This window comes from Sphaeramia orbicularis, chromosome 17 (genome assembly GCF_902148855.1).
Source record: "Sphaeramia orbicularis chromosome 17, fSphaOr1.1, whole genome shotgun sequence".
In the NCBI taxonomy this organism is placed as follows: Eukaryota; Metazoa; Chordata; class Actinopteri; order Kurtiformes; family Apogonidae; genus Sphaeramia; species Sphaeramia orbicularis.
Genome location: NC_043973.1, coordinates 54,144,509 through 54,166,631, shown reverse-complemented (window position 1 = coordinate 54,166,631; position 22,123 = coordinate 54,144,509). Strand labels below are relative to the sequence as shown.

Below are 22,123 nucleotides of genomic sequence, written 5' to 3'. Positions count from 1 at the left end.
TGTCCCGCCCCCGCTGCTACGTCTGTCCATCCATCTCCATGGTGATAAACCCCGCCTGCCCCTGCGTGGACGCCAGTGGCAATGTTCAATTGGACGCACTGAGCAGTTGGACACAGGTGAGGCACAGCAAAGGGTTAGGGTAGGGTTAAGGTTAGGGTTCCTGAAGAGAGGGTAGGGTTAGGGCTCCTGAAGGGTTAGGGTAGGGTTAGGGCTCCTGAAGGGTTAGGGTAGGGTTAGGGTAGGGTACAGTTACGGTTAGGGTTCCTGTAGGGTTAGGGTACGGTTAGGGTAGGGTACAGTTATGGTTAGGGCTCCTGTAGGGTTAGGGTTCCTGTAGGGTTAGGGTACGGTTAGGGTAGGGTACAGTTATGGTTAGGGCTCCTGAAGGACAATCCTCATGAAATGAACCAAATATACAATACTGTCACTTCCTGTCAGGGCACGTCCAGCCTATCGCTGCTCGTGTCTGAGATGAGGAGGGCCTTCCAGAGGGATACTCCCCTTTACGCCAGGCGTCCTCTGCAGACCCCGCCTCCTATAGGTGTATGTGTGTCATCAGGAAGGTACAGCTGGTTTATTTAAACATCCAGTGAATGCATACGGTCCAGATGATACTGATCTGCCACATTCACCCTACAGCCCATTTCACTCCACCCCTGACAGACAACACTTGTCCAGACACCAAGGTAAACCGCTCATGTGATCATGTGACCAGCAAAATTCAGCATGGTGAGATTGACCTCACCCCTCTTGTTGCAGCTATCCAGTGGGAACAGAGTAGGGAGGGTGAGGCGAGGCGGTCCTACGCTGAGGAGCTGCAGGGAATCGACTTCAGCGTCCCATCCAACAACTACAACCCCTTCCTAAGCCCAGCCCCCTCAGGTAAGGCCCGCTCACCAACACCTTCATAAGCCCAGCCCCCTCAGGTAAGGCCCGCTCACCAACACCTTCATAAGCCCAGCCCCCTCAGCTAAGGCCCACCTACCAACCCCTCAACCCCTTCCTAAACCCAGCACCCTCACCTAAGGCCCACCCACCAACCCCTTCATAAGCCCAGCCGCCTCAGGTAGGGCCCACCCACCAACCCCTCAACCCCATCATAAGACCAGCCCCCTCAGCTAAGGCCCACCCACCAAACCCTTCCTAAGCCCAGCCCCCTCAGCTAAGGCCCACCCTCCAACCCCTGGGGTCTCATTTGTGCGTGGGATGTAGAGCAGGGGTTTCAAACTCAAACTGGCTGGAGGCCACTTCTGGCCAAGGCCGGGATCAACTTTAAAAAAAAGTCCAAAAAAGTCTTGGATTACTACAGTATTTATTTATAATTTTATTTATCTGTGCAAATAACAGCTGGTAAACATATTCATACATTTGTTGTTAAAGTGCAGTGCATTTTTTTGTCCATACATGTAACGTTAATTACTTAGTTAAAGAAAAAAAAAAAAAAAGAAATTTTTAAACATTTTATTATGGAACATGATTAAAACTCCAAGTGCAAATCTTTTTTTTTCTTATAAATAAAAGAACTTGACTCGTGAACAAAAATAGAATTTCATTAACATTTTATATTACGTTTGTTTTTAACTGTCAAGTGTGCATCTTTGCTTAATCTTTAGCTGAGTAAACAAGTCTGTTAACAGTTATAATGCTTTTGTTTTTAACGGCCAGTGCAAATAATCTTTGTTGGAACTAAAACACTTTTAAATACCCGAGTTAACTTGACTTCATGTGAAAGTCAGAGGGATCTGGCTCCGGACCTCCATTGTGGAGTTAGTTCTGGTGCAGGTCACCTCCACCATAGAAGGAAAAAAACTAAGATTTTTCAAAATAAAATGCACCGACACATCGGTGGCGGTGTGTTATAACCCCGTCTGGATCACACTATAAATAACATTAAGCTCACTGATCAAACAAACATACAGTCCCCTGTCCTCATAAAAACAACATACTTTTCAATTAATAATATCCCTTAGAAAGAGGTTTATCTTTTCAACACAATCAGCTGATTTTAATATGGAAAATATTGATAAATGCATATGATAGGCCCACTAAGTATGTGTATTTGAATTGTAAACCTTAAGATCTTTAGCTGGATGTTATGTATTTTCACTCTTTTAACCATGACAACACACCAGAGTTATAGTATTGTATTTTTCAATAGTTTTTCATTTTTGTTTTCTTTTATTTAGTTTCAGTTTCCAGAGTCAGGTTCTGCTCGTTTCAGTTCTGTGTTCTTTGTGTTCAGTGTCAAATGTTTACATTTTGTTTAGATTTTAAATATATTGCACCATAAAGGGAAGTAAAAACCATTAAAACCATATTCATTATAATTATTAGCCTCATATCATGTACTACCTTATGGATAATGTTGTTTTTGCACTTTATTGAAAAAATTTTACACATAGCATCTACTATACAATACTGACATCTGCTTTTATACCATACAGTGCTATTGGATTCATTTGCCTGATGTAATTTTTTTCCACATTTTTTTCCCCCATATTGAGCCACCATTTATTTTATTTTCATTTATAGCTGAGCTGCGTCTGTCAAACACATCAACTTACCTTTAGTGTTCATCATGGAATAAACAGGCAATCATTCAATTCTTCATTAAATCAAATCCAAAATAATCAAACATTCTTGTGTAGGGTTGGGTATCATGGCCAATTTCCTTATTTCAATTCATAAGGTTCTGAATCAATTCATTTCAATTCGATTCAGTATTAATTGATTGTTTCAGATTCATTTAGTGATACCAAAGTGCAATTTTGAGTTGTAACTTGATTATTTGACTACTGCAGCCATGCAGCACAGAATCAATATTGATATTAGAAAGGAAATAAATATGACATTTCATCAGTAAACAGATTAATCTGCTCTTAAATAATGAACAGGACAGAAATATGTCCATGTTTCTTCAGTGAACAGTCAACAGACTCCTTCGTCATCTTTATTCTGTTTTATACCTGGTGCTTCCAGCCTTAAGGCACATTACTGTCACCCTGGGGCACTGCATCCAATTTGCCCCCCCGAAACAGAATCATGTTGGGCCCTTGGTACAAGAAACTCACTGGAGGGGGAGGTGGGCGGAGCTTCATGATTTCCGCTTTACTATTCCTCTAACTCCATACTCAGCCACAGGTGATCCAAGTCAATATTTCTTGATCAGCTGGCTTCCGTGACCCACCTCCGCCAGCCAGTTCCTCTGCACTGCGTCTTCGAGTTTGAGGCTGGGAGGACCTCCCACTGAGGGGTTTTCCCACCCTTCCTCCACGTTTCTCCCGCACTAGAACCGTCGCGAGCACGACCAAGATGCCCCCGCCTCTGCGAGGGGCTCGCGAGACAGTGCCGGCCGCGCATCCATCTCCACGGTTTCCGGGTCATTTACTCACGGTACCGCTCTGAAACATTGATCTCATCCACCATTTATCAATTATGCAAAATTAAAAAGAAATCAATCCAAAATCAATCAAATTGATTTTTTTACCCAGCCCTATTCTTGTGTTTTTAAGTCCTTTATGGGTCAGCTGTCCATTCACAGTTTGACAGACAGTCCACATGATCCACAACCTCCTCCAAAAACACCCACATGTCCTAAATGTCATTGAAAACAAACGGAAACGCTCCCAGATGGATTCCTTTTCAAGCTCATCAATACTGTCGCCTCTTGCCAGAGTTTTTTAAAGAGCTCTGCTGCGTCTGCCACTTCCTCCTCCCCCATCGTCAAGACAACAGGCAACTCCCTCAGTGGGAAAAAAAAAGGTTTGGGTTTTCCCCACACCGCTGTGCTGCACTCCTGCAGTCAGGAATCACCTTGTGGTCTGATAGAAAAGTGGGAAAAAGGTTGTCTTCTACAACAAAAAGACTGCAACAATAAATACATACAAGTAGAAAACCAGCTTAAATTTCCACAGTCGTGTCCACATTAAGTGAGATGGCCTGTGGAGTCTGCAGCTGCTCCTGGTCCTTAGAGGAAAACAAACAAACCAACCAATCAGTGGAGTTCATGTAGGACGTATAATATATACACACCTTACAGGCCTGGGACATGTCCCCCAATGTCCTCTTCTTCAGTATAAACACTGGTGGCACATCTTCTCACAAGAGGCCTTTGGAGGACTGTGTCCAATGGGCAAATATTGGACCACAACTTTAAAAAAAAAAAAAAAAAAAAAAAAAAGAGGGTTAAAGAAGATAAATAATTGTATGGAAGAGACAGTGGTGTGGAACCATGTCAAAGCTTCTGTTGGAACCTGCCAAGGTCCACATTCTCCATGAACATTACACATCACCATGTCCTCAACACTGGTATGTCCATCTGAAAAGGGTGGAGTCATTATTAACACAATATCACATAAAATACCATAAAGGGATTTTCAGCTTACTATGAAGTAGATCTTCTTACAACAGAGTCAGTCCCATCTCGTTGTTCTGGACTTAGTAGATGAGTGTGTTTTTCACAGTTGGGTTGAATTCCAGTAATGCTTGCTGTCTAGTTTTACCAGTCAGCTCTTTCTATCATCCAGGATTCAGTGACTGCCAAAGTTTTCTAAAACTGAAGATAAAGCTGAATTTGAACCAAGTAGTTCTCAAAAATGATAAATACCCTTGGAGTTCCCACTGAGCCTTATGCACACAGTCCCAGGTTTTGTTGAGGACATGTACTGGTACAGAAAAGCCCTGAGTTCCTTTGTGGACGGCTGATATGCCATTTGTCTGATCAACGCAGACACTCTTCTAGTGACCCCTTTCTGTAACATCCTTGAATGCTTTGGAGTGTTTCTTCTGAATGTGTTTTGCAAGGTTTCTCTTGTAGCAAGTGAAGTCACAGTGTGGACATGAAACTTTTTTGACTGAAATCTTTGAGTTTCAGTCTCATGGGAAGCTGCAGTTTTACTCTTAACTTACTGCAGGCCCAGAGCAGGTGAACATTCCAGTCTAGTTGCAGTGGAACATCTATTTTGTTGTAAATTAAGGGCAGCTGAGGTGTGTGTCTCCGTGACACTTTGGCAATCCTGCAGTTGTCTTTCCTTCTAATAACCGTCTTGCCACATAGTGGGCCATGAAAATTGAGTGGAGGTCTGCACCAGAACTGACTCCACAGTGGAGGTCTGCACCAGAACTGACTCCACAGTGGAGGTCTGCACCAGAACTGACTCCACAGTGGAGGTCTACACCAGAACTGACTCCACAGTGGAGGTCTACACCAGAACTGACTCCACAGTGGAGGTCTGCAGTGCTTAAAGTAGCAGTTTTATGCATTTTAACCACACAAATTTCCCATATTTGTCTGTGTAGTCCAGTAGTTATGTTTCTGATTGTTTTGCTTATGTGCTTATTTGCTCTATGTGGCAGTCCGCTTGTCCACTAAACTCCAAAAAACAAGCTGTTTGTGCTCCTTGTCCACTTTACTTTTTAGTTTGAAGAGAGACATGACTAACATGAGCAGCCACAAGAAAAGATCAGACAACCGGCCGACTCTTAGAAGCTGCCAAAGGACCACAATAGGACCAAAACAGGACCACAATAGAACCACAATAGGACCACAGCAGGACCACAGTAGAACCACAATAGGACCGCAGCAGGACCACAGTAGAACCACAATAGGACCACAGTAGAATCACAGTAGAACCACAATAGGACCAAAACAGGGCCACAGTAGGACCACAGGACCATTGTAGAACTACAATAGGACCACAGTAGGACCACAATAGGACTACAATAGAACCACAGTAGGACCACAGTAGAACCATAATAGGACCACAGTAGGACCACAATAGGACCAAAGTATGGCCCACAGTAGAACCACAATAGGACCAAAATTGAACCACAATAGGACCACAGTAGAACTGCAATAGGACCACAGTAGGACCACAGTAAAACCACAATAGGACCACAGTACAGCCACAATAAGACCACAGTAGAACCACAGCAGGACCACAATAGGACCACAGTAAAACCACAATAGGACTACAGTAGAACCACAGCAGGACCACAATAGGACCACAGTACAGCCACAATAAGACCACAGTAGAACCACAGCAGGACCACAGTAAAACCACAATAGGACCACAGTAGAACCACAATAGGACCACAGTAAGACCACAGTAAGACCACAGTAAAACCACAATAGGACCTCAGTAGAACCACAATAGAATCACAGTAGGACCACAATAAAACCACAATAGGACCACAGTAGGACCACAGTAAAACCACAATAAGACCACAGCAGAACCACAATACGACCACAGTAGGACCACAGTAGAACCACAATAGGACCACAGTAGGACTACAGTGGGACCTGAGTAGGACCACAGTAGGACTACAGTAGGAACTGAGTAAGACCGTAGTAGGACTACAGTAGGACCACAGTAGAACCACAATAGGACCGCAGTAGAACCAAAATAGGACCACAGTAGGACTACAATAGTACCTCAATAGGACCCGGGTAGCACTAAAGTAACACCTGAAGAGGACTACAGTAGTACCACAATAGGACCACAATAGGACCTGAGTAGGACATCAATAGGACCTGAGTAGAACCACAGTAGGACCTGAGTAGGACTACAGTAAAACCTGAGTAGGACCACAGTAGGACCTCAATAGAACCGCAGTAGAACTACTGTAGGACCTCAGTAGAACTTCACCAGGAAAATCAGTAGGACTACAGCAAAACCTTGATAGGACCACAGTAGGATTTCAACAGAACAACAATAGGACTTCAGTGGGATTACAGCAGAACCTCAGTAGGACTTCAACAGAACCACAGTTGGACTTTGGTCAGATTACAGTAGGACTACAATATGACCTCAGTAGGACTTCAGTAGGACCACAATAGGGCCACAGTAGGGTTAGGACTCAGACATCAGCAGGACTACAGTAGAAACTCAGTAGGACTTCAATAGGACATCAGTAGGACTACAGTAGGGTTAGGGCTCAGACCTCAGTAGGACTACAGTCGAACCACTGTAGGACTTCAATGGGATCTGAGTAGGACCACAGAAGGACTACAGTAGAACATCAGTACGACTTAAATAGGAGAGCAGTAGTACTTCAATAGGGCCACAGAAGGACTTCAATAGGACATCAGCAGGACCACAGTAGGACTTCAGGACTTCAATAGGACCATAGTAGGGTTAGGGCTCAGACCTCAGCAGGACTACAGTAGAACCTCAGTAGGACTTCAGTATTTAATTTTATCTGCAGTTGTACAAATGTTTTTGAATCAGTGGAATGGTAATCCTGACATTGTTTGGACATGGAATGCAAGCTACTGAACAGTATTTATTGATTTGTAGGTGCCTCACCTCCAGACATCCTCAGCAGGACCATGGATGGACTGAAGCTGGATGCTGGACCAGAGTCTGGCAGAGACCAGCAGGTCGGCTCACCTGCACGGATCACTCAATCAGAAACAGCCAGAAGACAAAACAGAACACACTCTGTACCTCTGGTTCCAGGACCTGAACCTCCTCAGTGCATCCAGGTAGAACCCAAATCAGATCCTGAAGCAGATCATATCAAGGTGAGCCATCATCTTCTGGGTCTGAAGGATTTAAAGGTGGACTAGAGTTTGTGGAGGACAGGAGGACATTAATTTGATCTGATGAATTAAATGTTATTATTGCAGTTGATAAAATCGTTGCTATGGAGGGTTGTAGGAATACTAGACTCATGTTCACTGTGGTTCTGTGTCAGTCTGGATCCAGAACGGAACACAAACCTGTTATTGTTCTTATTTTCCTCTATTAAGGACGAATAATCAGCTGCTCTAACAGAAACAAGGTCCTTCCTGTATTTATTTAGACTGTCCTGCCAGGTTGAATGGGGTTCTATTAGTTTAGTATCAGACTTGGTCTGATGAAGGGCCTCGGCCCAAAACGTCACAAATAAATGGTTTGGGAGCTCACTGGTTGTGCGGACCTTCCTTTATTTTTTCATCTTTTAGTTTAGCACTCAGGGTTCTGTTAGTTTAGTATCAGGTTGAATGGGTTCTATTAGTTTAGTATCAGGTTGAATGGGGTTCTATTAGTTTAGTACCAGGCTGAATGTGGTTCTATTAGTTTAGTACCAGGCTGAAGTGGTTCTTTTAGTTTAGCACCCAGGGTTCTGTTAGTTTAGTACCAGGCTGAATGGGTTCTATTAGTTTAGTACCAGGCTCAGTGTGGTTCTGTTAGTTTAGTACCAGGTTGAATGGGGTTCTATTAGTTTAGTACCAGGCTGAATGGGGTTCTATTAGTTTAGCACCAGGCGTAATGGGTTTCTGTTAGTTTAGTACCAGGTTGAATGGGCTTCTATTAGTGTAGTACCAGGTTCTATTAATTTAGTAGTGGGTGTATCTCTGAGTAAAGGGCTTTGTTTTTCTCTTTACCCTCCAAAATAGCGACACTACCCAGAATGCACTAGTTTTTTTTTTTTGCGAGTGTGACCTCAGGTGTCAAAGACCGATTAGAGATGTATTGATGGCATGTGTTTTAGCTGAAATTAAAGCCCTTAAAAGAGAATTACTGTGTAGACAATGTGTTTAATCAAGGGTCGGATTGGGTTGCAGGTCTAATGTACGGGGGTACGGGCGGGTGCGGATTGGACTTGAAAAAAAATGAGGGTAGCAGGTCAGGTTGCAATACTCAGCTTTGAGGGTGCAGGTTTGGACAAGTGGACCTGTGCAGGACTCTGGTTGGTGGTGTACCCAAGGCTTTGTCCTGCCAGGGTTAGGGTTAGGGGGTTCGGGTAAACGTATTAGAATCATGCAGTGGTTGGTGGTGTACCCAAGGCTTTGTCCTGCCAGGGTTAGGGTTAGGGGGTTCGGGTAAACGTATTAGAATCATGCAGTGGTTGGTGGTGTACCCAAGGCTTTGTCCTGCCAGGGTTAGGGTTAGGGGGTTTGGGTAAACATATTAGAATCATGCAGTGGTTGGTGGTGTACCCGAGGCTTTGCACTGCCAGGGTAAGGGTTAGGGTAAGGGTAAATATATTAGAATCATGCAGTGGTCACTATCTGGTTGAAACTCTAATAAGTGGCGACTTTCTAGGACAGGAGAAATCTAGAACGGCACTAAATATTAGCAGTGATTATACTACAACTACAGAGGCAACAAACACACAACAGAAAATAATACAAGACATTTACCAGAGTATGTCAGACGACAGGAGGGGTCAGCAGTATAAAAATAGAGTGTTTTAGAGAGTTGAAACACTGCCCAAATACAATCCTTATTCCAGAATCACTGAAATGCTTGTTTGTGTTGTGTTTTTACCCACTTCCTGACCCACTTTTCTGAGCCACAGTCAGTCCTCTGATCCACTGTATTTGTCCTTGAATAACTGTAATAAGTGTCCAATTGGAGTTTTTAGACTTTTATTCCATTGTGGTGTTATACTGTCCTGGCCAAGTCTTGTTACTGAGCCTTGCTGAAGATCTGTTCATGTCTCTGATGCTCTCTCCAACTTACTGGTCCCTTCAGATTGCATCTTGTCTTCCTCCTGACAAGGCGGCCATCTTTCTCCGCCTCCTGGACATGGAGGGGCCACGCTTCAGCACAACGGATGTCCTGGAGGCGGTCCACCTGAACAGGGATTACCCGTCAGCCCTCAAGTTCCTGACATACAGCTGTCCCATCTGTCAGGAGCAGGTGTCCTTCAGCAAGGTGAGTCATGATGTCATCTGCCTCAGCCAGTCACAGACCAGAGAGCCGTGGTATGTTACCACATATGCACCTTTATGCGTTCATCTGAGGACTATACCTAAATGTAAAAGGCCCATAACTTTGCTTCTTCCTCTGTGTCTTTATTTTGTAGGTCATCACTATGACTCACTGCTCCTGCTTTTTGTGTCAGACATGTTTTAAGACATTTTTCTCAGTGGCCATTAAAGAGAAGAGCATCGATCAGTTAGTGTGTCCTCAGTGTGGTCGGCCTAGGATCCAAGGTCACGGTGGTATGGAGGAGGCCATGGACTACTTCAACCTGCTGGACACACAGGTCAGAGGTCACAATAATGATCCATAAGACTTCAGGTTGTGGATTCACAGTGTTTAGTGCTCAACTGAAGGAAACTGCTCAAAGGTATAGTTATCAGCAGTAATGAAATATCTCAAAGATCCATCATGGACAACTAATGATTAAACATGCTTTTTATAATGAGCTTATTACAATGTCTAGAGGTTTTGGGTTTTTTTTCAGTAACTCCCTTTGTAGAATTCAGCACACCCTATTAAACAGATGTTTCCAGTGATACTTCAGTACGAGGATCCTCTTTGTCCCATCAGTTGAAGCCTTTAATGTCAAGTCTTTGGTTATTTATGTTTCCAGATTCGTCACTTCCTACCACCTCAGCTCCATGAACTATTCCAGAGAAAACTACGAGACCGAGCTCTGCAGGAAATGACCAACTTCTGCTGGTGTGCTCATGTGAGGCTGTAACTGTGAGCTGTGTCCTTTGGCCATTAGTCAGTGTGTGTGAGTTCAGTCACAGATGATCTTACCAAAAACAGAAGGTTTCAGACTCTGCTATTTTACTGCCAATGGACTTCCATTGAAGCTTGAACTTTGTTGACATGTCTGAGCCAATGCCATCAGATTTGTGGTGTCATCCACATTGTCCAAATATTCAGGGTGGTTAGTCTGGTGGCCCAGCTCAGATTCTGAGATTCATGTTGTGTTTAGTGAGTTTGTTTTTCTTAACTTTGGTTTCAGTCATTAAATGAAGAAAACCTGACAAAGTTAATTTGTCCTGCAGGCTTCAGGACAGTGGAAACGCCTCAAACTGCCCCTGTCTCATAAAACCATCATTTGATGGGTTTGAGGTTTCATCAGCTGGAGTGACAATGTGTTAGTGTGTAGATAAGACGTTACAGGTCATCGCAGAGGTTGTCTGATTGTGTTGTGAAGCTATTTGTTCAGATACTGATCCAGATCTTCCATCTCAAACAACAGCAGACCTGTTAGATGTCAGGTGGTCTTTGGCCCGGTTGTCTTCATTTGGAGTGTCTTCAGTCAGGTGGTCTTTGGACCACCCTCCCTTTACTGTCCCCCTTATAACCGTAGACTGACAGTAGTTATACACCCTGGGTACATCTAACAACTAGGCCTGTAACGGTACACAAAATTTTCGGTTCGGTACGTTTTCGGTTTCAAAGCCACGGTTCGTTTTTTTTTTGGTTCGGTACAGGAAGAAAGAAAGCCCCTCAAAATGTCTATTAATGCATTTATGAATTTTTAACATTTTTCCCCCAATTTTTGGAGACAATAGAATATAGCAAAACAGGAATAATATAATTCTGCTACTACAAATCAAATAGAAAATAAAATAAATTATTAATTTACTAAATGTATTTTAAACATTAGTATTGCACTTTTCCCTGAAAGGTAGTTACGAACAAACAAGACAAATCTCACAGTTCTGTCACTTCACATTCTGCATAAAAATAACATAAAAATTCCACATGAAGTGCAACATTAACAAGAGGGTAAACTGGTATTCTGTTTAAACAAACTGAAGAGAAACTTCAACAACACAATGAACCAAATTATTTATTTTAGGACAGAGAACAAACTGTTTCGACCACTGTATGTATTTGTGTGTGCCTGTGTGTACGGGGGATTTTTTTTTTTTTTTGTCGGAGCCGGGGGGTAGGGGGGCGCGCAGTTATATACCTGGGGGTGCGGTCCACAACTAATGTAACGAACGCTGTCGTGAAGCGAAAGTGAAACTTTACATACTTTCAACGTTCTATTTATTCCTCTATTATACAGTGTACGTGATAGACACACAGACAGACAGACAGAGTGTGTTTTAGAACTACCGTAGTTCCTAGGGGCCAAATAGTGTCCGTCTTATTAACGTCTGTTTCCTCGTTGTTGTCTTTCACCTGAACCTGAACTGATCCAAACTGGACTGTACTGATGGTGGAGGGTCTTCAGCCTCTTCCTTCCAGGTTCACATCATATTTGTTGGTTTTTTTAACCTTATATCAACTGCTATTTCATATTTTGGGTCAATGTGTGCTCCTTTTTTAAGTCTGTGTGAAACTTGCGCGGATTTAAAGTTCCGTGTCGAACGACGTCGTTCATTCTTTTTTCTTTTTCTCATCATACTGTGCCGTTTCGGTACAGCTGTGTACCGAACCGAACAGGTGTGTACCGAAACGGTTTGTTTTAGTACGTGTACCGTTACAGGCCTACTAACAACCAACAATCATTTATTGACTTTAAACATTGAAATAGTTTGGATTCCTTTTTGACTTTTAGACTCTAGACACAGAAAATATGGATTTGACTCAAAGTTAAATCTATAAAGTCTGTTATTGAAATATATCAACTAAATCCTGATACTGATAGTAGTGTTAGATGTTAAGTACTCTGGTGTTAAAATGATTCAGATGTCAGACTGTCAGCTGCATGTAGGTGTTTATCAGAGTTGAAGTTCATATAACTGTGATGAGGCTGTTGTGTCAGGTGGTTAGGTGTTCGTTTAGGTGGTTAGGTGTTAGTTTAGGCGGTTAGATGTTAATTTAGGCAGTTAGGTGTTAGCTTAGGCCAGGGGTCAGCAACCCTAGTCCTAGAGAGCCACTATCCTGCATATTTTAGATGTATCCCTCTTCCAACACACCTGATTCAAATGATAAGCCTATCATCAAGCTCTGCAGAAGCCTGATAACGACCGTCAGGTGTGCTGGAAGAGGCAAACATCTAAAACATGCAGGATAGTGGCTCTGTAGGACCAGGGTTGCTGACCCCTGGCTTAGGCAGTTAGGTGTTAGCTTAGGCGGTTACAGACAGTAGTATTTGCTGTTAAATTCAGACCCAGTTAAAGGGCAAATAACCCTCCATCAGACCAGTGGGCGGATGAAGGTGGTGTTGTGTCGTGTCTTCTGTTTGTAAATGTTTTCTGGATGTGTGCCAGTGTTCTTTCGGGATGCTTCATGAGGTGGACCGCTTGAGGATGGACTGTCCCAGCTGTAAGAAAAGCACCTGTTCTCAGTGCAGATCACCTGTAAGTACCACCTGTGTCCACTCAACAGTCCAGTCAAACCTTCTTCACTGGTCATCATTGTCATGCTTAATGGTTGGAGTTTGTAGAACCTCTTCAGGGTCACTCCTTCAGGGTTACCTTCACTCTTGTCCATGCTTGCTTGTGTTGTCATGAACATTTTTCTATGTTTTAAGTTTTAGAACACAAAGTGACGCCCAGATGATGACACATTTAAGTGCACAGTTTGCTTTGTGACAGATGGAATATGATAGGACATGTTTTTGAAGCATTCGTTCCACCCAGAGCCCAGGTTTGTTCAGCTGCGTCATGTCCTCTTGTGTTTCTTCAGTGGTCCATTCACCATGAGGGTCTTAGCTGTGATCAGTTCAAACTGTGGCAACAGCAGAACCAACCAGAGAACGTCCAAACCAACACTGACCTGAGCTCCAGCAGCATTGGTACCAACCTTATCTTCTTGGTTGTGTGTGTACGAGTGAGTGTTGTGATGGAGTCCTCTACTGTGTTCTACTGGCAGCTATGCTCCATCTTCTTACCCAGTCTAGGCCTTAGTCCAGGGATTAAAGTTCTCCGTCACCACGACGGATTTCCGTCAAATGGAAAAATTGAGGGGGGAAAAAAGTCATATTGAAGTAACTTCCCCACGCGACTCCGCGATCCTGTCCTGGGTCTGCAGGTGTTTAACACAGGCACAGGCACAGGGGGCTGATAGGTTTAACAGTGATGATAATAAGATGACTTCTTTATTTTTATGTCGGGAGGACAGATTGATGACTATTTCTCTTTGGAAGGAAACGCTGCTCTATGTGCCTCAGAAACACATGGACAAGTTCAGCTTTACCGAAGTTCAGCCTCCAGACTAACTGTAGTTTAGTGCTAACAAGTAGCTTTCATTATGAAATGAACCACAGCGAAAAGGGAAGAAGACAACTGATGTACATGGACTTCATGTTTGGGTTCATAGCTTATCTCCTCTTGCCGGTATATGACTAGTGTGTGTGTTTGTGTGTATGTGCCCTTCCCGTGCGTGCCTGTGCGCGCCGCGGCCTTACGCGGTTACGCGCTCGACTGCATAATGCTTTATTTTGACCCGTTTAGCATCTTATTTCTATCTGTGTGGTACAGTACGAAGATAAAACTGAATGAATGAGTAACACCCTTGGTATTTGCAAAGCCACTGTATTTTAAATACCCTCAGAGAGTATCTGTAACGGAATATAATTTCTGTTTCAGTTGACGTAATTTCTTCCAATCAAAGAGAACATGATATTGGCGGGGGGGGGGTTGTGGACGCAGGTTTGACGACGTACAGATTATTTTGGCTAGCATATACGACATCATGGACACGTTTGTAGAGGAAGGTGCTGAGTGGTAACTATTGAGAGATGCGTGAAAAATAGATGGAGGTGGGCGTGGCTTGATGAGAAGGGAGACGAGGAACTCCAATTAGATCATGGTGCAAAAAAATGAAGCAGCCTGGTGCGTGCATGTGCGGAGTTTGCCACAAGAAAATTCTGTATGAGTTGGTTAGGGTTACAACACAGACATTTTCCCCAAAATTCATGTGCTGTTGGAGTTATGTTTTAGGAGTTCCTAAATTGTTAAATAAAAAGTTTTTCACTCATTTTTTGCAGTAAGGTTTTCTTCTAGTTATTTTCACTTGCTTCAAAGGTTTTCATACCCTTTAAAATTAACCACAGAGCACCAAAATTGACCTGAAGCTTTAAAAATTTTCTGGGGGAGGACCCCCAGACCCCCCACCCATCCACTCATGACATTTTTTCTATCCATGTTACTAATCTTCTACACCTGTACACTCTCCCATTCAGTGTGTTTACAGTATTGCCAAATTTGACTATATAAACTTGTACCTAGTAGTATTGTATTGCATCATTTTTAATAGTGGCCAATGATTTTGGACCAGAAGAAAATTTTCAGTCAGATGAAAAATTTTTGCTTTAATCCTTGCCTTAGTCTCATCAGTCTAATCAGAGAAGCCCAGATCTCTCCTCCTGACCATGAGGTGGTTCCTGGGTCTCCTACTGATAACTGTCCCTCTTACCCTACACCCTGCGGCGGCCATCTCGTTACACCAGGGGTCTCAAACATGCATCCCGGGGGCCCAGATGCGGCCTGCCAAAGGTTCCAATCCGGCCGGTGGGATGAATTTACAAAGTGCAAAAATTCCACAGTCAAGGCTGTGGAACTAATTTTAGTTCAGGTTCCACATACAGACCAATATGATCTACAGTCAAATAATAACAGCAGAGGAACTGACAAAAACTAATGACTCCATATTTTCTTCTTGATTTGATGTGAAAAAATATTACACTATGCCTATAAATATTGACAACTTCAAATTTTTGTGTTTTTAGTGCAAAAAATAACATTAAATTATGAAGATATTTACATTTTCAAATTATCCTGTAACATAAAATTTGAATAACCTGAACAAATATGAACAACCTGAAATGTCTGAAGAAAATTAAGCACAGTTTTAACATTTCCTCTCTGTTACTAAGTGTTTAGTGTCTTTGTAGATCTGATCCATAATGCACATGTAGAAATGATAAGTTGAGGCAGAATATTGTTAAAATTGCACTGATTTTTCTTTAGAAATTTCAGTTTTTTCAGGTTATTCACATCTTTTTTGTTGGGATAGTTTATAAAGTAAGTATTTTCATAATTTCATGGGGGTTTTTTGCACTAAAATAAATACATAAATTTGGAGTTGCCGTTATTTCTAGGTTATTCTGTTATTATTTACTGGTCTGGCCCACTGGAGATCAAATTGGGCTGAATGTGGCCCATGAAAGAAAATGAGTTTGAGACCCCTGCTTTACACCCTTTTTATTTGTGATGTCATCATTTCAGTCCCACCCACAACTCATTGTCACCGGTGAGGATAGGAATAATGATGTTCTAGTCATTAGAGAGCTGGGCCTTTTGGCTCAGCTCCACCCTCACCACAGCAGACCAGTACGTCATCACACATCACTGCTGAGGCTGGACGCGCCTCCCTGTTGATGTCCTGCTTAACCCACTCAGGAACATATCCTAAGACACTCACAGGCTAAATATGGAACATTTTCCTAAAAAAAACATAATCCTGTGAGTCAGACTTCTGACTGTCTGTCAGTATGTAGAGGTGGATTTACCTGCACAGACCCCGCCCCCTGTGTTTCCATTGAGCTCTTGCTCTGTGTTCAGGACATTTCTGGGCATCAAACTTCAGGAAGTGGGTTGGTGTCACAGTTCAGTATTCTCTGCTCTGTTCTATTACTACTCATAGTGTGGGGAAGTTCTGTCTGAGGCGGAGGTCACAGGAACAGACGTATCAATCACAGACGTGTCAATCACAGATGTGATTGTGCTTTGAATAGAACATTCTTTTATTTTGTTGTTTTCTTGCTATTGTCCACTTATGTTCCTCATTAACTTTATACATTAAATAACATTAAAAACACATAGTGGAATTCATGAATGTTTTACTTACTCAGAGTGTCAGTCCTGTCAGCTGGTCCTAAAGACGGTCTAATGTGGTTCTGATGTGACCCTGTTCCTAGAATGTCCATCCTGTCAGCTGGTCTTCAGTTTGTCCAGAGGAGGCTGTCTTCACTTCACTTGTTCTCAGTGCAAACATCAGTTCTGTGGAGGCTGCAGTCAACCTTTCACTCCTGGACCTGTGAGTCTATTGAACGACTTACCCTGACTGTACTGTCTCTACTCTGACTCTACAGTCTGTACTCTGACTCTACTGCCTCTACTCTGGCTCTACTGCCTCTACTCTGACTCTGCTGTCTCTACTCTGACTCTACTGACTCTACTGTCTCTAGTCTGACTCTACTGCCTCTACTCTGACCTTACTGTCTCTACTCTGACCTTACTGTCTTTACTCTGACTCTACTGTCTCTAGTCTGACTCTACTGTCTTACTCTGACTCTACTGTCTCTACTCTGACTCTACTGTCTCTAGTCTGACTCTACTGCCTCTACTCTGACTTTACTGTCTCTACTCTGACTCTACTGTTGTCTCTACTCTGACTCTACTGTTGTCTCTACTCTGACTCTACTGTCTCTAGTCTGACTCTACTGCCTCTACTCTGACTCTACTGCCTCTACTCTGGCTCTACTGTTGTCTCTGCTCTGACTCTACTGTCTCTAGTCTGACTCTACTGTTGTCTCTGGTGACTCTACTGTCTCTAGTCAGACTCTACTATCTCTAGTCTGACTCTACTGTCTCTAGTCTGACTCTGGTGTCTCTAGTCTGACTCTACTGTCTCTAGTCTGACTCTACTGCCTCTACTCTGACTCTACTGCCTCTAGTCTGACTCTACTGCCTCTACTCTGACTACTGCCTCTACTCTGCTCTACTCTACTCTGACTCTACTGCCTCTACTGTGACTCTACTGTCTCTACTCTGACTCTACTGTTGTCTCTACTCTGACTCTACTGTCTCTACTCTGACTCTACTGACTCTACTCTGACTCTACTGCCTCTACTCTGACTCTGCTGTCTCTACTCTGACTCTACTGCCTCTACTCTGACTGTGCTGTCTCTAGTCTGACTCTACTGTTGTCTCTGCTCTGACTCTACTGTCTCTAGTCTGACTCTACTGTTTTCTCTGCTCTGACTCTGTCTCTAGTCTGACTCTACTGACTCTAGTCTGACTCTACGGTCTCTAGTCTGACTCTGCGGTCTCTAGTCTGACTCTGCGGTCTCTAGTCTGACTCTGCTGTCTCTACTCTGACCTTACTGTCTCTACTCTGACTCTACTGTCTTTACTCTGACTCTACTGTCTCTAGTCTGACTCTACTGTCTCTACTCTAACTCTACTGCCTCTACTCTGACTTTACTGTCTCTACTCTGACTCTACTGCCTCTACTCTGGCTCTGCTGTCTCTTCTCTGACTCTACTGTTGTCTCTACTCTGACTCTACTGTTGTCTCTACTCTGACTCTACTGCCTCTACTCTGACTTTACTGTTGTCTCTACTCTGACACTACTGTCTCTAGTCTGACTGTATGCCTCTAGTCTGACTCTGCTGTCTCTACCCTGACTCTACTCTGACTCTACTGCCCCTACTCTGACTCTACTGCCTCTACTCTGACTCTACTGTTGTCTTTACTCTGACTCTACTGTTGTCTCTACTCTGACTCTACTGCCTCTACTCTGACTCTACTGTTGTCTCTACTCTGACTATACTGCCTCTACTCTGACTCTACTGTTGTCTCTAGTCTGACTCTACTGTCTCTAGTCTGACTCTACTGCCTCTACTCTGGCTCTACTGCCTCTACTCTGGCTCTACTGTTGTCTCTACTCTGACTCTACTGCCTCTACTCTGACTTTACTGTTGTCTCTACTCTGACACTACTGTCTCTAGTCTGACTCTACTGTTGTCTCTGCTCTGACTTTACTGTCTCTAGTCTGACTGTACTGCCTCTAGTCTGACTCTGCTGTCTCTACCCTGACTCTACTCTGACTCTACTGCCTCTACTCTGACTCTACTGCCTCTACTCTGACCCTACTGCCTCTACTCTGACTCTACTGTTGTCTCTACTCTGACTCTACAGTTGTCTCTACTCTGACTCTACTGTTGTCTCTACTCTGACTCTACTGCCTCTACTCTGACTCTACTGTTGTCTCTACTCTGACTCTACTGCCTCTACTCTGACTCTACTGTTGTCTCTAGTCTGACTCTACTGTCTCTACTACTGTCTCTGCTGTCTCTACTCTGTCTCTGCTGCCTCTACTCTCTCTACTCTGACTCTACTGTTGTCTCTACTCTGACTCTACTTTTGTCTCTAGTCTGACTCTACTGTTGTCTCTAGTCTGACTCTACTGTCTCTAGTCTGACTCTATTGTTGTCTCTACTGTCTCTACTCTGACTCTACTGCCTCTACTCTGACTCTACTGTTGTCTCTAGTCTGACTCTACTGTCTCTACTCTGACTTTACTGTTGTCTCTAGTCTGACTCTACTGTCTCTAGTCTGACTCTACTGTTGTCTCTACTGTCTCTACTCTGACTCTACTGCCTCTACTCTGACTCTCCCGCCTCTACTCCGACCTACTGCCTCTACTCTGACTCTACTGTCTCTAGTCTGACTGTACTGCCTCTAGTCTGACTCTGCTGTCTCTACCCTGACTCTACTCTGACTCTACTGCCTCTACTCTGACTCTACTGTCTCTACTCTGACTGTACTGTTGTCTCTAGTCTGACTCTACTGTTGTCTGTAGTCTGACTCTACTGTCTCTACTCTGACTTTACTGTCTCTATTCTGACTACAGGCCTGTAGTTTCGGTTCCACTTGTGCGTCCAAAGGTCTCCATGCTCATCATCCCAGAGATTGTCTCTATCACCTGAGAGACTGGAGTGTAACCCGACTCCACCTGCTGCTCCAGGTAACGCCCACTTGGCTGTCACATGCACCTGGTTGGTCAGCTGTCTCCTGTCATTCAAGTACACCTCATTTTCTTTGCCCATCAGTATTATAGGGTATCCCCTTCCTGGTTGAAACCGGCCAATAGCAGTGCAGTTGACAGCGGTCTGAAAGCTACTGGTAAGAATTTAGTCCTCCCCTCCGGTGGACTTGTTTCTGTCCACAGGTCTGTGTTTATGTTTTTTAGGTTAGGGTTAGACTTGTTTTTTTCTTCTTGTTTTTTACATCATTTTCATCCTATGTGTTGATAGATCCAGGTGTTCAGTGATTTACCTGTGTGATGGTGTTTCAGGAGAGTGTTCTGTTCTGGAGTTCAGAGACAGCAGTAGGAAGGAGGAGGAGCCCTGTGGACGTCCGGCCCCACCCACTTTCAGAGGATACTGCCAGTAAGATCATTAACATCCACCAGTAAGACTAGAACCTCCCCCACCCTTGAGTTGGACTGTTTCCCTCCAGTTAATGTAAACCACCTGAACACCATTACTGCTGTTGGAGATGACCTAACCCTAACCCTACCTAACCCAACCACCAACCCCACCCCACCTAACCCCACCACCAACCCCTAACCCTACCTAACCCCACCCCCACCGCCAATGCCTAACCCCTACCTAACCCCACCACCAACTCCTAACCCTACCTAACCCCACCACCAACTCCTAACCCTACCTAACCCCACCACCAACACCTTACCCTACCTAACCCCACCTAACCCTAACCCCAACACCTAACCCTATCTAACCCCAACACCAATGCCTAACTCCACCTGACCCCACCACCAACCCCTAACCCCTACCTAACCCCACCACCAAGGCCTAACCCTACCAAACCCTAACCCTGATGCCTAAGAGATTTGGAGAACTGAAAAACATGGATCTTTACATTGATATTGTTTGAGCTGTGCCTGGTTTAGGGTTAGGGTTAAACTAACCTAATCATCATGAGGGTTAGACTAACACTAAACCAGAGTTAGGGTTAGTCTAACCCTCATGATTTCATCAAGTCAGTGACAGAAATATAATCTCTTCCTAAATCTACCTGGTAGTTTTGGTTCCTAAACTGAACTTCTGAAATGAAAATAACCTTCAGAATGTGTAGATGATGGTTTTCCTCTGGACATGGACTCCTGGTTCCTCCTGGTTCCTCCAGAGTTCTTCACCTCACAGAGGCCTGTCTGTCTTCTCAGGATTCACTATAAGGAGCGTTTGGTGGAGCTCATTAACCGTTGCCGTGCTGACCCAGTGATGCTCTTCAGCACAGAGGAGATGGTGGTGGAGCTGCAGCGCTGGAACGTCACCGTTCCAATGAGGAGACCGGATGAATCAGAGCCAAAATACACTGACCGCCTCCGGATGGTCAGTAACACAACCAAATGGAGACCTGCACCTCCTTCCATTTACTACTAATGTTGGACAGATGTAAAGTCCATATGGGTGGGGTCAAGGGTGATGGACTGCCCACTACTGTTTGATCCATAACTATTGAACCAGACCAGTTTAACACAAATATTCCACATAACTATAAAGGTCTAAATGCCATCTGAAACAGACTCAAAGGACAACATTTATTTTAAAACATTTTTAAATGAAAATTATCTAAAACTACTGCGTCACAGATGGACAAAAAATTTACATCTATTTTTTTGCCAGAATTCCGAAGTTCTCCAAAGTGAAGTTCCTCTGACATATTCATCCTCAAATGTATTCAGTGTGAACCTTAAACCCTCTATTTTACAAACTAATAATTGGTTATAGAGGAAAAAAATATGGGATCAAACCTAAATAGTAAGAGTTTAGACAAATGTCAGTGTCACAGATGGACAACAAAAGAAAATATCAATTTTTTTTTTCTTATTTCAATTATCAACATCATATACATTTATTTACAATATTTACAACATACAAATAATATTAACATTATATTCAGATGTACTTTGCACAGATATATGCATTTATGAATCTTAAACACTGTGTGTTTAGAATATGACATAAATAACATAATAGTCAAATATCAATGTATTTGGAATAAATTTAATTTATTTATGAGAGTTAATAAAATGAACCCAGAATGATGACACTAAACTGGGTCGCTGTACAAAGATTCACACTCAGAAAATTTTTTTCATAAATTTTTTCTCACTTCAAAATACATTTCATGAAAATATAAGTAATTACCAACCCAAAACTATAAGTTTGGTGTAGATTATTGTCATTAAATTTTTTTGACCAGATGTTAACCTTCCCTTGACTCCGCCCATATGATTCATCATGGTCTCACCTTCTGTAACTGACCTTTATTTGTTTAAGATACAGCTGCTGTGTGTGATGGTTTCTATCCAATCACAGCCCAGTATTCTGTCCAATCACAGCCCAGTATTCTGCCCAATCACAGCCCAGTATTCTGTCCTTTTAGGTGGTCACTGATGCTGTCCCGCTCAGGAAACAGCCACACTCTCTGTTCAACTTTGGAAACTCCTCGTGCCCTTTGACCCCTGCTGTGGCTGCTCCAGCTCCACCTCCTCACTTGCTGCTGAGGGACTGACTGGCTCCTCCCCCTGTCACCATAGTAACTAAAACAGACTAAAACACAAGTTGCTGCATGTGAGCAGCAGAAGTTCACTGTGACAAACGTACTTTCAGACTGTTGTTAATTAATGATTAATGTCATTAAAGCCTGTTACAACTGTTACTATGTTCA

General features: G+C 43.3%; 1 protein-coding gene across 3 annotated transcripts; it reads left to right on the top strand.

Moving 5' to 3' along the window:
* Positions 1 to 2: 2 nt before the first annotated feature.
* Positions 3 to 22,115, top strand: LOC115437193 (E3 ubiquitin-protein ligase RNF31-like). Of its 3 annotated transcripts, none has more exons than XM_030160390.1 (16): positions 3 to 116; positions 439 to 563; positions 640 to 686; positions 760 to 882; positions 7,299 to 7,525; positions 9,492 to 9,647; positions 9,799 to 9,981; positions 10,312 to 10,410; positions 12,905 to 12,994; positions 13,323 to 13,431; positions 16,558 to 16,676; positions 19,278 to 19,391; positions 19,477 to 19,549; positions 19,722 to 19,815; positions 20,613 to 20,781; positions 21,839 to 22,115. In XM_030160390.1, the coding sequence occupies exons 1-16, from the start codon at positions 39 to 41 to the stop codon at positions 21,965 to 21,967; spliced, it is 1,935 nt and encodes a 644-aa protein (XP_030016250.1). In that variant the 5' UTR covers positions 3 to 38; the 3' UTR covers positions 21,968 to 22,115. The 3 variants fall into 3 exon arrangements, with proteins under 3 accessions (XP_030016250.1, XP_030016248.1, XP_030016247.1); XM_030160388.1 differs by having other exon boundaries at positions 9,465 to 9,647; positions 16,558 to 16,672; positions 19,274 to 19,391; XM_030160387.1 differs by having other exon boundaries at positions 9,465 to 9,647.
* The last annotated feature ends 8 nt before the right edge of the window (positions 22,116 to 22,123 follow it).